Source organism: Panicum hallii, chromosome 3, assembly GCF_002211085.1.
Source record: "Panicum hallii strain FIL2 chromosome 3, PHallii_v3.1, whole genome shotgun sequence".
Taxonomy (NCBI): Eukaryota; Viridiplantae; Streptophyta; class Magnoliopsida; order Poales; family Poaceae; genus Panicum; species Panicum hallii.
In genome coordinates, this window is record NC_038044.1 from 3,636,744 (window position 1) to 3,654,945 (window position 18,202).

Consider the following 18,202-nt stretch of genomic DNA (forward strand, 5'->3'; position numbering starts at 1 on the left):
ATTAGACATAAATGATCAGATGCTGCAGCACCTGTGAGGCTGTGATCGGTGTCTGTTATATATTGTCAGCCCAAAGCATATACTATACTGCTTGATTCTCGATGGGTTGCAACGATGCTAATTGTTGCTGCTGCTACCTCCCTTCTCTCAGTTTCAGTTTTTGGACAAAGTTTGGTTTGATATGGTCTACTAGTATATAACTTTAACCGTTGGTGTCAAGGCCGATATTAGTATAACTACCCCTTGAACTTAAATAACATTTTTTGGAACACCTTAACTTCTACTGCACTCCAATATGTGCTCCTAGGATTTTTATTGACCTAGTATTGATCAAGCTAAATATTTATTAATATTAAATTCTCAAATAGCGCCGCGTCGAATATGAAATTCTGAATTGGGTAGTACTTTTTATAGGTATTGGTACAGTATGAGTAATTTTTAGGATACATCAAAATGAATGTACTTCACCTATCAAGTGAGTAGAAAAATTCTTTAAATAATTCCTCAAAAAGTTTTGTGTAGAAATAATTCAGCAAAATGTTATTTTAAAATGTTACCTAAAAGTAAAGTTAAAAATGTTATATAAAATGAACTTGACAAAATTGTTTAAATAGTTTATGAATCATTTAGCAGAATGAATGAACCTCACCTATCAAGTGTTACAGGAAAACATCCATTGATACATACATAGAAATTTAGAGGGTATGCAATAGGATGTCAAGAATACCTTAGAAATCCGAGAGCAGAACAAAATAGAGTTAAAATCATCATAATCATATTTTAGAATCGGCGCTCTTGTGAAATTTTACAATTTACTCGTATGCCATCAAAGTTGAGATAAGAAAATCATACGATAATACCAAATATGGCTCCCACAAAATTATTTGGACTATATCAAATAGGTCTACGAAAACATTTTTTACAATATTTTTCTTTAAATAATCTGGTGATGTTGCAACTTGCAAGTACAGTTTTCGCTCACGATCTGCCGTGCCATGTTATACGTCATACGTGGAGAGGAAAAATAATTCTTTCTTTTTTCCCAACTATTCTCAGCCTCGCCCCTCGAGCCCTAGAAAACCACTACCCTTTTCCCGTCGCGGCGGCGCGGGAGGCGAGGTCACCGGCCGGCGGGTCCTACCCCTTCTCCCCGTCCGCTTGTCCAGCCGAATCCCACCCCCGAGCGGGCGCCTCCGTCCGCCGGATCCCAGCGCGCCGCCCGGCGGTCGCCCGAGGGGTTCTCCTCCTCTCGCCGCCGCCACCCCCCCCCCCCCCCCGGCGCTCTCTGCTGGTGCTGGCCCGGCGTGGAGCGGAGCGGGTATACAATCGAGCTCGGGTCGATTTTGTCTTGGACCTTTTTGTTGCTGGTAAGGAAAGCTTCAACCTTGCTTCGCTCGGATTGATTGAATTACCCTGTTCTATCTAGGGCTTCTCCCCTTGAATTCGCTGTGGCCAGGAGCGATCGAGCCCAAATCTTTCTTGCTGGGGTGGGTGCTCCGAACCCTCGAGCTCCGTTAGGTCTAGGATAGGTTTAAAGAAGGTGAATAACTGAATTCTGACGCTTGCGGTCATTCTAATTTCTACCTGAACTTATAACTGAACAGAGGACCTGTATTTTTTTTCCTTATCGCATTTGTTGACTTATCCTCTGATTCCAATAATTCGCGGATTTAAAATGTGGCCTAGCACTAGAACTTATGTTCATCTCCTGGAATCTTCTCTGTCTTGTGAGTTTGAGCGATATAACGTAGGTGAAACCTGAAACATCTTTCTGTAGCACTGAGGATCATTGTGTCTTAAGTTTGTACAGCAGTGTTGTTTACATACACCTGTAATACTTCCTGTGTTGTGGGTTTCAGCAATATGATGATACTGATGTAGGCGAGACCTGAAACACCTTTCCACAGTAGCCTAGTATGCCCCGGATCAGTGTCTGTTTAAATTTTTTATGCCAGTGTTGTTTGGCTAGAATCCCTGTATTTAAATTGTGCAGAAGTGTTATGGTCACCGTCTTTTGGGAGTAACCTTCGCATGCTGTTGTGTTCTCTCACTGTTTTCGCTTACAGAGTCGTGCACTTCACAATTCACAACTTTACACTGATAAATCCTAACACCAGCCAAATGCATGTTATCAGTGCAGATGCCAGAAGCAGAGTGGAATGATGAACGCACTAGAATTATCTGTGAACTCTTTGTCGAACAAGTTCATGCTGGGAACAGGCCAAACACCCATCTGAACAACATTGGTTACCGTACAGTTGCCGCCAAGTTTCAGCAGAGGACACAGCTTCTCTATACAAAGTTGCAGCTTAAGAACAAATGGGATAAGTTTAAGAGTGATTACATCACTTGGAAGAAGCTGCTTGTAGTGGGGGCGGGTTTACCCTGGGATGCGGCAAGGGGAACATTTGTTGCTGACGATGAATGGTGGAAGAAGACAAATAAGGTTTGCGATACTTACTCTGGTTCTGCAATTTTTACCGTGTTAACCATTTTAATCTTGTCACAACCTTTCGTTTTTTTTACTGGTAGGAGCTGCCTGGTGCAAGGAGATACCGCAATCTTGGTCTGCAACATGAGGATAAGTTGAAAATAATGTTTGACTACATCACCAGTAATGGCGTGGATCCTTCGCCACCTGCTCCAGAAAGCCCGAAAAATGGTGTTGATCATTCGCCACCTGCTGCTGACAGCCCCATGAATGGAGTGGATCATTTGCCTCTGATTGCAAATGATCTGCCATCTGCTCCAGACAGCCCCATGAATGGAGTGGATCATTTGCTGCAGACCACACATGGTCTCCCATACGCTCAAGAAACCACCATGAATGGTGTGCACCTGGATGTATCAGACAACAACGCTGAAGATAATGATGACACTCATCAAGAGCCTATGTTTCAGTATACCTCAAACAGGAGGAAGAAGAGACCTATTCATGTGATTGCGACGAGGAACAAGAAAAGTAAGGCTGAAACTGCTCTGCTCATGCAGTCTCACTTGAGTTGCATAGCGGAGCTGGCTCAAAAGGCACAGGACACTTTTGAAAAGTTCAGCTCCCAGGCTGACACACAGCCATGGCCTAGCATCCGGGATGTCATGACAATGGTTCGTGAATGTGGAGCACGGTCTGGAAGCAACGAACATTTCATTGCGACTGAGCTGTTCATCAGCAGAGAACAGAGGGAGATGTTCCTGACCATGGAAACGGCCGAAGAACGGTTCCAGTGGCTTCGAAGAAAGTATATCGTCAAGTATCTATCAAATACAAGTTTGGGTCCTAGATAAATGACCCTAGACCTTTGTTTTAGGTTCAGTGATAAATGTTTAGTTTTTTTTTGACGTGACTCATTTTTTATCGTATCCTGACTAGTGTGCTGTATATCCTGACAAGTATGGTTGTAAAGTCTCATCTAAGAATGCGTAGCTGTACTGTGGTCTCAATTGTTCTCTGTGTAGCATTATCTTTTTATGATATTTATGTCGACATAAATTACTTATGTACATTCAAGTTGTGAGTTTGTACATCTGGATATGTATAGATAATTGCTTATGCGCATTAAACAGAAGGTGGTCTATATAACAATCAAAAATGAAAGCAAGACTTCGATCCGTGTTACTGAACCTGAGTTCTTTTCATAGGCAAAGTTTGATCCGTTATTTGTGTGGATTATCGCTCTGTACTCTTCCATTGCTTCAACGTAATTGTAGGAAGAATTGGGCCGAAATGGGGTTGGGCCTTTTCAAGTAGTCACGACGGCCCAGCTATGATCCCCCATTTTTCCAACCGCGCGAAGTGAGCATTATCCATCCAAAACTCCAAAGGGAACGGCAACGAACGCTCGCTCGCCGGAGCTTCACCCGCGCCGCCGCTTCTTCTCAGGGGGCCAGTAGTGTCCACGCGATGGCCGCGTGCGCCTCTCGCTGCCTCTTCCTCTTTCCCCTCCTGGCCCCGAAGTTCCCGCTGCCTCATCCTCCACTCAGGCGGCGGCGCGGGGGCGGGGGCGGGGCCTGCATTGATGCTGCCCGCTGCAGCACCGAGGGCAGCGGTGGGTGGGGAGGCATTGTCGAGGACGACCTTGCTGAGCTCCTGCAGGTCCAATTCTGTTCCCTGTTCACCTATTTTATCGCAGCTAGTGAAATCGTTAAGTTCGTTTACTTCGTGTTGGAAAAAGGTGGTAGTCGGGGACCGGAGACGCAGTTAAAAAAGTGCTAATTCGGTCTATCATCTGCATACGGACATACGATAAAGCATGAAGGTGGCAGTCAAAAATAAACATTCGTGTGATTTCGGCAGGGATTTTTAGAGAACAAGCTAGCCTGGGATATAGTTGACTTCGAATTCTCGTTGCAGTAGTTATCCATCTTAATTCTAGCTTCGAACGGCGGATAACTTGCTGATACAAAGCTTTCTAGCCGTTGAATTGCTGGAGAGCTGTGTGTAGGACATAAATCCTTATGTGTAATGCTGGAATAGTATAACTGTTCCTGCATCTGCAGTTCTGCACGCCGGTTACATAACTGAAGCACACATCAAGCACAAAGATTCTGATTCACTGGGTTTGGTCTTTAGTTACAGTTTCACATGCAAGATCTACCTATAGGGTAGAAAATGACAGAGTAACTTTATATCATTCATATGCCCTGTGCACTAATGCCCGCAGTACTCACTGTTTACTGCAAGAAGCATGAAGCCTTGCATGGATAAAACAAAAGGAGAGGATAAATTTTTTACTGCAGACTGAATCAAGTTGCTGCACTGAGATAAGCATTTCAATACAAAATGAAATCTTTATTTCTAAATTCATTTCATGTTTTGAAGTCATTTACGACATGTATGGCAGGCTTATCTGATGTTTTCTGGATTTGTAATTTGCTGTAGTAGTTTTTTTTTACTTTGTGTAGATTGGATAACAATATAACATAAAGGTGTGGATTTACCCTTTGCAGATTCTACCAAGAGATTTACGAGATAGTCTGCAGAATGAACCTAGAAAGGACCAGCTGTTGGAGGTAAGATAGATGCGCGTGCCTGCTTCAACTATTTTTGAGTCTCGTTGTATTTGAATATTCATATGTCAAGAATGTAAATTTTTAATTCCATATGTGATCCCAACTAATGAGCCATCAATTAGGTCGTTCTGGATTTGGGGAGACGACCAGAGGCACGTTTCCTTGGTGACTCTGGTGGCCAATACCTAAGGGACCGTGAGGTATGGTACTGCTATGCAGTCTCAAATTCGTAATATTATGTTTACTTTATTTGTGTGTACCTACCTTGTCAATATTGTGAAACCCAATCATACGATCAAAGGAAAACGAACAGTCATATATGTTTCCATGCACTATTATTAGTGTCAGCCTCGCATATTTTGTATGATATAAGTTGGAAGTCATATTAGTCAGTCAAGCCCGCTCCTGACTGGCAGCGAGTTTCATTCTGGTCATAAATCTGTACTGATCACAAGCATAAAATTTTCTTTTTGAGTGCACACAAAGAAAAATGTGAATTGGCATGCAAAAGCACAGTTAATGTGTCCTGTTAATTGTATTTTCCATGTGATAGATCTCACAGCAAGAGCTGGAGGCAGCACAGCAAGCTGTAGGTGAGTTTGGAGGTGACAACCGTGCAGGAATTGAAGGTACTTTACATAGAATATCTGCTATAAGGAGCAGAAAAGGAATGGTTGTTGGTTTGACCTGTCGAGTTGGCCGAGCTGTTACTGGACATGTTGATATGGTCCGTGATCTCCTAAATTACAAAGAAAGCATTCTGTTTTTGGGAAGGTACCTCGCCTTCTTTCTTGATCATTCTAGGATCTTGATTGCTTCTTCCATCTGTCTTTTTACAGATTAAGATGATAAAAATGAAGCTAGTAGATAGTAATTGTGTTCTATGAGTACAAACTGCATGGAGATGTCATTAGGACTACAATAGTAAAATATATGGTGATATATGTTTTATTCAGGAACAGCAACAGGAGTCTAGGGTTGTGCTTTTTTGTGTCGATATTTTTGATGTTTCAATGGATCCTTCTGTTTTTTACAAAACGAATTGAAGCCGAAGTAGAGTTTCAAAATGCTCAAGAATAAATTCATACGTATTTTCTTGATATGTGACAGCACCAAGCTATTGAACCTATAAGTTAAAAAACAGCTGAAAATGTTAAAATAAAAATACCGGAAACCAACATTTTTGTCAAGTACAATCGTGCATTCATGAACCAGTTCTGGAAGTTTCACTAATGCTTTAGAGCCATTGGTATATACATTTTGTGTTTGTTGTGTGCCATTTCCTTATTTGGGAATCGGGCAACATTTACTTAGTGCACATTCTTTTGTTTGTTCAGGCCTGGAGTAGGCAAGACAACTGTTATGCGTGAGATTGCACGTGTTCTAGCAGATGAATTTCAGAAAAGAGTGGTATGTTAAACAGTTTTTATTCTTGTAATTCTCTGTTTCAGGTCCAATTTGACTGATTTATAGTGTCTTATATATTATATTGGTGCACTGGTGTTTAGGGCAGGTAATTGTGGACACAAGTAATGAGATTGGTGGGGATGGGGATATTCCTCATGCTGCTATTGGTGGCGCAAGAAGAATGCAAGTTCCTGAACCATCAATGCAGCATAGAGTGATGATTGAAGCAGTTGAAAACCATATGCCCGAGGTGGTTATTGTAGATGAGATTGGAACTGAAGCAGAAGCACAAGCTTGCCGCTCAATTGCAGAAAGGGGTGTGATGCTTATTGGTACTGCCCATGGAGAACGGCTTGCGAATATCATTAAGAATCCGACCTTATCTGACTTGGTATGCTATCATTATCACATTGCATAAAAAGATCAACTATGCCTGCTTATGTTCATTACTGGATAACAGATTGGAGGTGTAGAAACTGTTACTCTTGGTGATGATGAGGCTCGTGCTCGACGCAGTCAGAAAAGTATTCTAGAGAGGAAGGCCCCTCCAACATTCCCATTCCTTATTGAGATGAGGGAACGACATTACTGGGTAACTCATCGGGTATGTCTATGTCCTTTACATGTCTAACAATCAAAATACAGGAATAAATACACCTTTCCTAATGTCAATAAGATAATGGGGATGCTGGGAAGTGTGTGGTGATATTTATGTTTCTTAGATTTCAGATAGTGGTGATGTATTTTTTTTCCGATGAATGTTGTGTATTTATTTTAAAGCATGAATTTCCTGCTTTGCCCTGCCCATGCTAAGATCCGTGCATTTTCAACCTATACAAATGAAGATATGCTATGTTACAATATTTCCCATCTCTAATTCTTTACTAAGGTTGCTTGGCCTTTGTTGTATCATTGTTATTGCATTCTGTAGTTCTGATCACCACTGTAATTCCTGCTCTTTTCCCAACAGGCAACAGCCAAGAAAATTTCAAAGTTTAGGATCCTCAATGTAGTCTACTCATAAAAACATGTGATGGTATTTTATGTTCTCCAGCTGAGACAATACTAATATACTGCGCCTATTGTGTTTCTGCAGACAGAAAGGAGTGTGGATATGCTACTTCATGGAAAGAAGCCACTGGTTGAGGTAACATTTTACCTAGCATGTCTCATTCAGTTTTGTGTTATGAGGAATTCAGGGGTTGTTTTTGGTCGTGTGAGCATATAATGCTGTGATCTAGAGAAATGGGAATTAGGATCATTTCGGTTGTTTCTATGCCAATATTCTTGTTTCATTGTTTGCTTCACCAATAAATCTCATTTTAAAGCATGACATCTTAACCACGCACTTACTGCTATGCTTGTTCGAACCGATAAACTCTGTTATACAAATGTAGAGTTTATATTTTGTACACAGAATTTTCAAGTGATTATTTTGTCAAGTGAAGCATGCTTTAGCAAAACTTTAATTTCCATTGGTGACTAATCATATTACAGGTAAGGAAAAGGGATAACGAATTTCAAGTTGTTATTGAAAGATGGGCAACGTATGATGGAGATGGGCTCTGAACTCCAAATTCACAATTTATAATTGCTTCTATCAAACCGCGTGCTACCATCTATACCGAGCCTCTTTTTCTGAGGTGGTATGGGCTGATCCTAATCCCAAAAGTTTCCAATGGTCTTGGTATTCTGGTAAAGTTACTGATACTACACATTTAGGTGAGTACGGAATCCCCATATTCCAGCTATATATCCTCCTTATATCAATTGTGTTAAGTTTTTTTTTGGAGGAGATTCTGTTTTTGACATTGATGCCATCTTATTACAGATGGTGAATTAAAAAAAAAGAAGCATCTTTGGTGAACTACATGGTAAACATTTTGACTGATACCTATGCCAGGCTTGTTGTTACATATTAATACACTGCAGATAACTTCATACTAATTAGGTAGAAGGTACTACTTGTGTCTGTATCAGGTATTTTAGCACTCTGGAAAATTGCTGTACCAATTTGAATGTATATTTCAATCTATGTATTTTCCTCTCAAAAAACAAATCCGTGTATGTCAGTACATCTAAAGCGTATGATGTGTACTACGCATCATTTTAGTTATTACTAACAAACTCATTCTCATTTTCTACATTTATACAGTTTGTCTACATTACTGAGAGTCCCAAGATTTTCATTCTCCTATTTTGTTCCTTGTTTAAGGGTTCAGGTGTTTTGGTTTTGGATTTAAGAATTTTTTTAAGCCCAGTGGCCCTTACAACTGCATGTCTTCTTGGTTTACGCCTTTTGTAACTCGGGAAAATGATCCCAATGCGTCCATGGCTCAACCTTTTGGGCCCATGGGTTGATGATGGATAAATAGATCCAGTTCAGGACTGGATCCACAAGCAGCAACGGGATGGGGTCTGGGGAAGCCTTTTTGAAGTTTCGTGCAGTTGAAAGTAAAACAGAAAGGAAAAGAAGCGACAGGCATTGCAGCTGTTCTAAGCTATCACCTGAGCTGAACCGTGTTGGTTGTACCTTGTTTCTGAAATCTGACATCCTCTTTCTGCACCCTGCTTACCATTACGCCGGCAAGGAGGAGAATCGTGGTTAGGCCTGTGCTAGCAGCAATGCGAACTCTGATGAACACCTAATTCTGCTGCATTTGACAGTTGACACACCCACTGGTGCCTGAGGTTTGCAGTTCTTGTTTGCAGAGAAGGCTATCGGCGTCGAGTCTATTGCGTTGTGCAGAGAGAAGAAGGGGCTGGGTGGCAGGGTCATGGACTCACGGTGGGTTAGCTCAGCGGTTGACACCAGTTCGTAACTGCCATGGCCACATTTGACATTTCGCAGCAAGAGATGAAGAGGCTTTCCCGAGTGGCCAAGCGTGTGTGCCGCCGGAGGGTTAAGCTTACTGACGTGGCATCGCCACAGATGGAGTGGAGTGGAGTAGAGAGTACCAACAGCATCCGTCCTTGGCATGGCAGAGCCTCACATGCGTGCATGATTCAGCAGCTGTACTGTACCCAACAGCAGAGGGCCTGAGAGTGTGCTGTGCTGTGCCTGCCTTGGAGTCCACTCCTAGTAAGCTGGAGACTGCGACCCAGTCAACTGTGGATACACATGGTGGTCATTGCAGAGTACAAAAATGAGTCACGCATCAGAGGAATGGGTCTTCGTCCTTGATCAGTATTTTCATTTTTTTTATTGAACAATGTGAATTGTTGTGAACTTGTTTTACTATGATGTTTGTTTCAAATTTGTGAGGTTTGTTCAATTTCTTGTTTCGCTTTACCTGGATGTTGGGCACTTGGGCGACCGTCCGGCGAGGTGGCGCCGCGCCGTACGTGCAGAAAAGCTTTGCCGGGCGGCATCGTCTTCCGATCTTGTCGTCCAAGTCTCCAAGTCTCTGAATCCTCCACGTCTCCACGCAGAGGCAGCAGGTGCTGGATGAGAAACGATCCCAGGAGGACAGACCTGTGCGCGGCGGCAGCACAGCTCTGCGACCACGCAAAGGGTAGCCCGGGGTTGCTTGCCTGCCTCTGATGTGATCACACGTGCGGCCGCACGCGCATGCCTCTGTCTGACGGCCGCTCCGTCGGGTTCCGTCCGTCCGTCGTCGCTCGCTCGCTCGCTCGCTGCTCTCTTCCATCAGATCAGATCACCACTGTACATCACTGCTCCACTGTTCAGTGCCGGAAGCCGATCCTTAAATCCGCAGCATCTGCGTCGCGACATCCTGATCGATCATCTTCATTCCATTGCGCCGGGATCACCGTAAAGCAAAGCAGCTTCAGGGTTGTAGTACGTCTAGAAAGAAAGAAAATGGCGCGGTTGTAGTACATCACGAAAGAAAGAAAGAAAATGACACGGTTGTACATCAAAGCAGCAGCTGCTGCTGCTGCTGCAACCGCAATGGACACGAGCACTAGCGTCCCTCGGATGCTGACACCGGCGGCAACGTGCGTGCAGGGCTCGCTGCCTCATCATCTGATTCTGATGCCTTGCCGTGGCAGCAACCGCTCCCATCCGTCCGCACACATGGGCTGTGGGCCGTGAGCAGGGCCTGGCTGTGGCTGGCTTCCATTGCAGCAGCAGGAGGGCATGGGGCTCTGGCGCTCTGACCTGGCTGTTGCTGCAGTCGCTGGCCATGCATGCCATGCCATTGCCAGGGGATGATGAAGAAAAGAGAGGGAGTTGTTTTGTCATCTTTACCTTTGCCGCTCTGTTGATGGTAGAGTATTGCTCCTGCTGTGTGGGCAACGGCATACAACGAGTCAGTGGCGGAGCCAACGGCATTACAACAGAGCCTGACTCTGGTTGAACCTTTCTTTAAAAAAAAAAGAAACTCTAGTTGAACCTTACCTTATTCAAATACAATGTTAGTCTTCCCCCTAGTTTTTACAATATGATAAAAACATGTCGATCCTTAATTCATCACTTGTGCATTAGGGGTTTTAAATGATAAACAGTTTTTATACTAGTACCCCACAAAAAAAAAAGAAAACTTCAGTTGAAACTTGACAGACTATTTTCCGTACGCATTCCGTGTGAGACTTTTTCCTAACTTCCTCCGTGATGTCTGTGGAGAGCAAAGCAAGCAAATGCGGCTGCGCTAGCCCGTAGTGCGCCGTCCCGTCCCGTCTCGTCTCGTCGGGGAGTCGCCACCAACCTCCGTTCAGCGTCGCCATGATGAAGCACCAAGCATGCCTTCCTGCCTGACCGATCACCCCTCACTCCCTCGCTCGCTTCAGACAGCACGTTCGAAGAGACAGAGAGGTTCTCCCATCGTCAGGCCAGGCCAGGCCAAAGACGACGACACACGCGGCACTGTAGCTGCTAGGCTCGAGCAGGAGGGTAGTACTACTATCTCCTGATGATGGCCTTTATCTTTGCCGTCGTCCTTTCGTGTTGCATAGTGGCATTGCTGCTGCAGACGAGAGCTTGACAACACATCCCAGCAGGGCAGCAGGTGTGGTTGCTGGTACTGGTACTAGCTAGCTCTACTCCTACATTTACACGGGGAAGAAGAAGATTGGATTCAGATTGGACCGGAGCGGAGCGGAGTGGAGCACTGTGGCGCCGATCTGAACACAACACTAGTCCTGGTAGGAGTCTAGCGCTGATGCTAGTACATCACTACTGAATCCCCAGTGATGCAGGGCCCAGACCGTGCCAGTCTTGGACTCTTTCTGGAGAAACGGAAACCAAATTCTGGATTCAGGTAATCAGGTTATTCCCTGACAAAGTGGTAAGCATCGCAACAAAATTTGGGGCCAATCAGGCGCCGGTTCGGATCTGAATTGGGCGTGCTGTACTGTGTCAGCCGCAGAGACCGAGAAATGCGACTTCTTTCTTGCTCCCCTTCCTTCAGACAAGGGGTAGGAGCAGCTGAGTTTTTCTTTTAAACGAAGTAAACTAACAACAGAAAAAGACCTGCAAGAACACTGAACCTCATGCTGATGGGCGATGGCAATGCAGGCAGGATCAAAGAGTTTCAGCTCCCCCAAACCGAACCAATAATCACTGTCCACTCCACGGCAGATCCTGTTGCATTGCATTTGCAGGTTGCTGAATGCTGATTGCACATAGTGGTAGGGAGGGGAGATCAGATGATCAGAAGATCAGATCAGGGTAGGGAGGGGAGGCGGAGATCAGATGGTCAGTTAGATCAATCCCCCACACCACACTGGCACACTCCACAGCAGGGCATTAAGTGGCTATCCATTTTGGGATCGGCTCGCCACATGCTCCCCTGCCCCCCTGCACCCCCACATCTTTCGCTCCAGTCCCCTCCCCTCTGCTTGGCCCCCCAGCTCCAGCAATAATTCAGCCAGCCACCAAGCCAGATTGCATTGCTGTGTGTGTGTGTGTTGTTGTTGTTGCCAGCAGCCCAGCACCATCCCTCTCACCAATCATCAACTCCCAACTGCCCCTGGCCTCAATCATTAGCCTAATCCAACCATAAATAGGTTTCAGAGCTGCTAATAATACGTGCTAACAACCATGCACAAGGCACAGAGCAAGAACAGTAGCATGATGGGATGGAAGGCACATCACAACACAACACATGAGCTTCATCAGAGTTAACAAGTGATCTTCAGTCTCACCCTCCCACATCAGTCGCTCGAGCAAGCAATAGTAGACAGCAAAGTTAGGGACATCAATAAGAAAGAAAGAAAGAGGAGCTACAGAAATCAAGCATGGAGAAAAGAAAACAAATCCGTGGAAGTTCAGCATCAGTTCGGTTGACGGATGGATGGATGGATGGAACAGTGGAAAGAAGCCAATGCAGCTAGCTAAGCTAGATTAACCGGAGCTAGAGTGAGGCGATCGTCGTCAGCATCGCCGTCTTGATCAATGTTGTTGTTGTTGTGATGTTGGGTTTGTTGGTTGGTTAATCCAGCCGGAGCTGCTGCGGCGGTGGGCTCCGGCTGGGGCTGGGGCTCCGCCCGGGCCCGCCGGGCTCCGGGAGCGGCATGCCGCCGCCGAGCTGCCCGAGATGCTCCGGGTCGCCGCCGTGGTGGCCCCCCTCCTGCCCGCGCCGCGCCAGGGTGTGCTTGTTGTTGTGCATCCACACCTTGAGGACGCGCCGCTTCACGCCCACCTCCTGGCAGAAGCGCTGCACCGCCGCGTCGTCCAGCTTCTGCAGCCGCCACCCGGCCTCCTCCGCGAACCCCAGCATGCGGGCCTTCTGCTCCGCCGTGAACTTGGTGCGGAACCGCTTCCGCGCCGGCGGCTGCTGCGCCCGTGCGTCGTCGGACTCCGCCGACGCCGCGCTGTGGTGCGCCTGATGCTGCAAGGCGCTCAGCGGCATCACCATGCGCGTCGGCGCCGGGGGCAGTGCCGCCACCAGCAGGCCCCGGTGGTGGTGGTGCGCCGCCGCCAGCGGGCTCAGCGGGTGGTGGTGTGGGTGGTGCCCGTGCAGCTGCCGCGCGTCGCCACCCGGCGGCTCCTTGCGGTGGAAGTTGCGGTGGCACCCGCACGCCGAGCACCGGAGCGCATCCAGCGACCCCTCCTCCCCCGCCGGCATGAACTCGCCGCACCCGTCCGTCGCGCTCCCGCCGATGGCCGCCGCATGGTTCTTCAGGCACTCGCGGTACCTCACCCCACCTGCCCCGCCTCCACCTACCGCGCCCACGGGCACCACCGCCAGCTGCCGGTTCTTCGCCTCCTCCGGCACCACCACATCCGGCGGCGACATGTGCCGCCCGTTCGGGCCACGGCTATGCTGCTGCGGGTGCTCGTGGTGGTGCCCGTGGTGCAGGCCCAGGTACGGCGAGCCCCCGCCACCGCCGTGCATTGCCATCGGCACCGGCAGCTCGCCCTGCGCCCCGGAAAGATCCATGCTTTGCTCCCTTCCTCTGCCGCAGCTCCTGCTCCGCTGCAAATCTGCAATGGCGCGCGCGCACGCACAAACAAAAAATTGAACAAGCAGCAGGGATTTCAGCAGGAAGCTGAAGTGGATGCCAAGACGACAGCTTGGAGCTTCTAGGCAATGATGTATGAGAAACAAGAATCTGGTATGCCTTGGAAGGCTCAAAAAAAGTGAAGGAAGGAAAAAAGATTGATTCTTGGGGAGAGTGAGAGAACAAAAAGGGACGAGGTTGTGGACCTTGTGGTGGCCTTGGGATCTTGGCAAGAAGATACCAGTCCCAAACTCCAAGATGGGGTTAACTCTACGTCTCTACTACTCCTGGTACTACTCCTATGTTCCAAGGTTTCTTGGGCTCCTCACCATGGCCACGCAGAAGAAGATCAGTAGTAGAATGAAAGGTAGAGGATGGATACAGTGGCTGCTGTCTGCAAATGCTTTGTATTCACACCACTACTTGTTGCTGCTGGTTGGTGTGTGGAGGATACTTTCTCTTGTGTACTCTTCAACAACACACAAGACATACATGGACCAGCCTTTGACCTCTACTCCTACTCTCCCACTCTAGTATCAATGCTAAACATTTTGTGCTTTTGCTGTGGGAAGAACAGTGTAGAAACAAAGGGGAGGGCAAAAGCACAAAGGTGAAGAAGAAGAGTGGAGAAACATACCTTACAGTGGCTGCCAAGGGGCTAATCAGGAGGGCAAAGAGGGAGCAAGCTCATGCCTTCTCAAACCTTGGCCTCCATTGCTACAAGAAACCAACCTTGCTGCCTACTACAAACTACTACTGCAAAGTGGTAAGGAAAATACCGGAAAATGTCGATGTTTAGAGATAGTAGGCTGTGAGCTAGAGATGGCCAATGGGAGGAAGGCTTGTTGTCTCTGATGTAGTAGTGGTGTGTAATAACAAGGTGAAATGAGAGAAGGGAGGCAGCAAGAGAAATACTACTAGAGCTACTAGCTTCTGGTGCTTGCTTTGCTTGCACTGTCAGGAATCCAAGCTTGCTCAGAGAGGGGGAGAGAGCCTGTGGCCTTGTGTGGTGTGTCAGGAGCTGTACTGCAATGGTGAGAGAGGGTGGGAGCTACAGGAGCTGAGCGCGTCCATGGATGTCCCCCCTCAGATTTTTATTTTATTGAAAATATTCAGAATAATGAGTGTTTTGTTCAGTTCCTTTCTCCTCTTTTTTCTTTCCTATTTTCTGAGAAAGGGATCCGCCAGAAAACGAGTTTAAGCAATCAATTCCTTTTGTGTCCATTCGCAAAAAATATTATGGTGCATGCTATCTTTTTTTTTCTTTCTGAAATAGTATGATGCGTACTATCCAGAAGATTAAGTGTGGAGCAAGTTTACCGATTCCCTCCTCCTTCCATCTGGCATCTGGAATGCACAAAAACAACCTCATGTAAATTTTTCTAAAAGGTTTAGTTTGCCCTGCAAACCATATAAGGCAATAGTTGATATTTACATCGTATTTCTATAAATCATTTTTGCGACGGCGTGTGTATATATTTAAAGTTTCAGTTTTTTGCTACTATCACATTCTGCACCCATTTGGCCATTTATGCCTTCCCACGAAAAATACTAGAACGCAAACAAAAGGACAGAGCAGCATAGGCACATTCTTCACCAGTGCTTTCCAGCCACCTGTCCTGAAGCCAAGCTTACACTATGCTGTTCGTTTCCATGTGAGGCTTCTTTTGGGAGTCAAACTTGCCAAGAACCACGCAAGAATGAATCTAGCCAATGGCAGCTCAATCACTTCCCCATTTGGTCATCAGAAATGACTAGTAGATTAGAGCAAACCGTCACATACAGGTCCAATTGTTTCGCACCACATGTATCCCTGTCACCCAACAGATTCTTATCATTTGGCAATTTGCACATGATTTTTTTAGTCATCAATTGCTGTATTGGCAGTCGTGCAGAAGATTAACCTCAGGCCCACCAAATCCTAGCTTTTGGTTTGGGTCATGTGTAAAACCTTCTGCTTTCGTGATGGTGAAATGGGTGGTGGCTGCCACTGTGTCTACTCACTGCACAACATTCTTCTGCCTGTGAAGAAAATTGGCAGGTCTTCCTTTAAGGCTCAGGTGGGGATTACAGTACAAATCTGTGCTGTGCAGTGGGGCATGGTATTTACTAGTGGTACATTCAATTTTGCAGCTGGTTCAGTAAGAGCTCAAGTTGAAAGGTTTCAATTTCACAAGAATTTTGCCGAAAAAAAATCCTTCAAAATTCTTGTGTCCATCCTTTCACTCCAAAAGGGTCCGAGATCGTTGGTTGCATGAGTAGATGAATCTAGCCTATGATGGTTTATAAATCATGAAATTGTATCTTACACAAAGTTTTCTACTGTGTATTTTTTGTTTGCCCTTATTTTTTATTTACCAATTATCAAATCAATACCAAGTTACCAGCTTCAATTTTCAACTCCATCCAAATAGATGCACATGTATATGCATGTACATATGTAAGTTATCAAATTGGCCATGTTGCTGAGCATACATATCATTGTTAGAATTAGATTCTTTTTGAGAGAGGATAGAAAGGTCTTAATCGCTTTTTATTCCAATGAATATATAAAGTTCCTCAGCATGCAAAGTGCACACGGAATTATCTTTAAGGTACTACATTAGCACCTCCTTTATCTTTCCATCAGCTGAATGTCCTCTGGATCGGCGAGAATGTTCGGTCTTGATGTTAGAAGGCTGTATGAATAGTCGTCCTGCGATCTCTCTCTCTCAAGGATACACAAAAGATGCATGGATCCTAGCTTCTTTTGCTCTCCTTTTTATAATTCAATACGAATTTGGCTCTCAATCATTTGCATTATTCTTTGCTTTTGGTTTTGTTTCTACTGATCTGATCCTTTGCATATCCGCATCACTTTATTCTTGAATACCTTGCGGTCTGCTTTATTCTTGACTAAAACGTAATTCCAGTGACCTTTTGCCGCCGTCCTTTCTGGTCTTCTGATTCGTTTCTTAGTCTTGGAATTATGTTTGATGCTGATTTCTTGACCAAGAATAATATGACATTGATAAATGATGCCAACACAAGGTACATGAAAGAAAACCAAGAATATATATGCTGAAGAGTGGTGGTCAAGATATTTTTTTAAAAAAATCTTTGCTAGAAAAATAGCTATAGTAAAGATAAACAGCACCTTTTGATTGGAATTTTGAATGTTGATAAGCTACATCTAGAAATGCTTCAATAAAGATATAAATTTTCCGAATTTATGTCTTTATTGAAGCATTTTTTAAAAAAAGAACAACTAGAAAAAAAAAACTTTGAAATTCACGCCAGATGATCACGGACAAAAACCCAGCACCTTTGGATGCATGGACTCTGGTCCCCCTGGACCACCTGATCAGGTGTGCCCCGCTTGAGAGAGAGAGAGAGAGAGAGAGAGAGAGAGAGAGAGAGAGAGAGAGAGAGAGAGAGAGAGAGAGAGAGAGAGAGAGAGAGAGAGATCAGATGCAGCAGCAGCAGCAAGAGTGCATGGACCATTTGACTCTCTCTGTTTTTTTTTCGTTCTACATACTGTCGGACTGAATTTTCACACCAGAGCTAAGTTTGGAGATCCGAGTCTTGCTGTCGTCCCGGGCCTCAAAAGAGGAGCCTATCTAGCTTCTTACTCCTCCTCGCTGCCAATCATGTGTGTGTGCCCTACATGTTGTTAGCAAGGATTTCGATCGGCATGCATGCATTAACCCTACTAGGTGTGGACCAAGACCAATTGCAAGGGCACTAGAAGTTCAGTCAAAAGTAGATCATGCCAGGTCGAAATCTTCAATTTTCAAAAAGAAAAATGGCTAGGTCGAAATCTTGGCTATTAGAGAAGTTAGAACTGGTGTTACTACGGCATCTTGTAGCTAACTTTTGTGTACTCCCTCCGTTCCAAATTGCACATTGTTTTGGCAAATCAGGATATGTAAATTTTGCTATGTTTCTAGATAAATACTATATCTAGATATGTAGCAAATATTATGTATTTAGATTTGCTAAAACGACCTACAATTTGAAACGGAGAGAGTATATAGAATCATGGTTCTGTGGCTGGAGAGCAGAAATTTGCATTTGAATTGTCCATGTTGATTTGTAGATTGCTTGCATTTTATTTTTGTGTAGAGGTGTCCAACTACCTCCCTGAAAACATGTTTAGTTTCCCGTCGTCTAAGATAATCGACATAGTTAATTCTGAATAGCAGTTGAATAATCATGGAAAATCCAGAGAGAGAAGATGGCAGAATTTATTATCAAGAAAAAAACTCAGAGAGAGAGAGAGACTTTTTTTTTAGGTGAAGACGTGAAGTAGAGATTATTCTTGAACGTGTAAAAATAATATAGAGATAAAATGTGGCATAAGATTATTCTCTAAATCGCATCATCCAAAAGGTATGGA

General features: G+C 45.1%; 3 protein-coding genes across 6 annotated transcripts; 2 read left to right on the forward strand and 1 right to left on the reverse strand.

Annotated features, from left to right (window-relative positions):
- Positions 1-1,026: 1,026 nt before the first annotated feature.
- On the forward strand, positions 1,027-3,501 carry LOC112884438 (L10-interacting MYB domain-containing protein-like). 3 transcript variants are annotated; one of them, XM_025949819.1, is made up of 3 exons: positions 1,027-1,367; positions 2,136-2,446; positions 2,533-3,501. In XM_025949819.1, the coding sequence occupies exons 2-3, from the start codon at positions 2,141-2,143 to the stop codon at positions 3,283-3,285; spliced, it is 1,059 nt and encodes a 352-aa protein (XP_025805604.1). In that variant the 5' UTR covers positions 1,027-1,367; positions 2,136-2,140; the 3' UTR covers positions 3,286-3,501. The 3 variants fall into 3 exon arrangements, with proteins under 3 accessions (XP_025805604.1, XP_025805605.1, XP_025805606.1); XM_025949820.1 differs by having other exon boundaries at positions 2,141-2,446; XM_025949821.1 differs by lacking the exon at positions 1,027-1,367 and adding an exon at positions 1,427-1,540.
- Positions 3,502-3,795: 294 nt separating this feature from the next.
- On the forward strand, positions 3,796-8,563 carry LOC112884439 (uncharacterized protein ycf45). The gene is made up of 10 exons (XM_025949822.1): positions 3,796-4,093; positions 4,948-5,010; positions 5,133-5,210; positions 5,564-5,784; positions 6,348-6,420; positions 6,524-6,808; positions 6,878-7,021; positions 7,514-7,564; positions 7,915-8,139; positions 8,249-8,563. Exons 1-9 carry the CDS (start codon positions 3,902-3,904, stop codon positions 7,984-7,986), a joined length of 1,179 nt encoding a protein of 392 aa, XP_025805607.1. The 5' UTR covers positions 3,796-3,901; the 3' UTR covers positions 7,987-8,139; positions 8,249-8,563.
- Positions 8,564-12,476: 3,913 nt separating this feature from the next.
- On the reverse strand, positions 12,477-14,898 carry LOC112884440 (zinc-finger homeodomain protein 3-like). Of its 2 annotated transcripts, none has more exons than XM_025949824.1 (2): positions 14,462-14,898; positions 12,477-13,807 (listed from the first exon to the last, which is right to left on the reverse strand). In XM_025949824.1, exon 2 carries the CDS (start codon positions 13,761-13,763, stop codon positions 12,813-12,815), a length of 951 nt encoding a protein of 316 aa, XP_025805609.1. In that variant the 5' UTR covers positions 13,764-13,807; positions 14,462-14,898; the 3' UTR covers positions 12,477-12,812. The 2 variants fall into 2 exon arrangements, with proteins under 2 accessions (XP_025805609.1, XP_025805610.1); XM_025949825.1 differs by lacking the exon at positions 14,462-14,898 and adding an exon at positions 14,031-14,439.
- Positions 14,899-18,202: the final 3,304 nt, after the last annotated feature.

Bases quoted from the DNA above. Each gene is read 5' to 3' on its own strand.
- LOC112884438 (XM_025949819.1), top strand. From the start codon at position 2,141: ATGCCAGAAGCAGAGTGGAATGATGAACGCACTAGAATTATCTGTGAA. The intron at 2,447-2,532 runs GTTTGCGATACT...TTTTACTGGTAG, and splicing joins GGTGGAAGAAGACAAATAAG to GAGCTGCCTGGTGCAAGGAG.
- LOC112884439 (XM_025949822.1), top strand. From the start codon at position 3,902: ATGGCCGCGTGCGCCTCTCGCTGCCTCTTCCTCTTTCCCCTCCTGGCC. The intron at 6,421-6,523 runs GTATGTTAAACA...TGTTTAGGGCAG, and splicing joins ATGAATTTCAGAAAAGAGTG to GTAATTGTGGACACAAGTAA. The intron at 7,565-7,914 runs GTAACATTTTAC...ATCATATTACAG, and splicing joins GAAAGAAGCCACTGGTTGAG to GTAAGGAAAAGGGATAACGA.
- LOC112884440 (XM_025949824.1), bottom strand. From the start codon at position 13,763: ATGGATCTTTCCGGGGCGCAGGGCGAGCTGCCGGTGCCGATGGCAATG.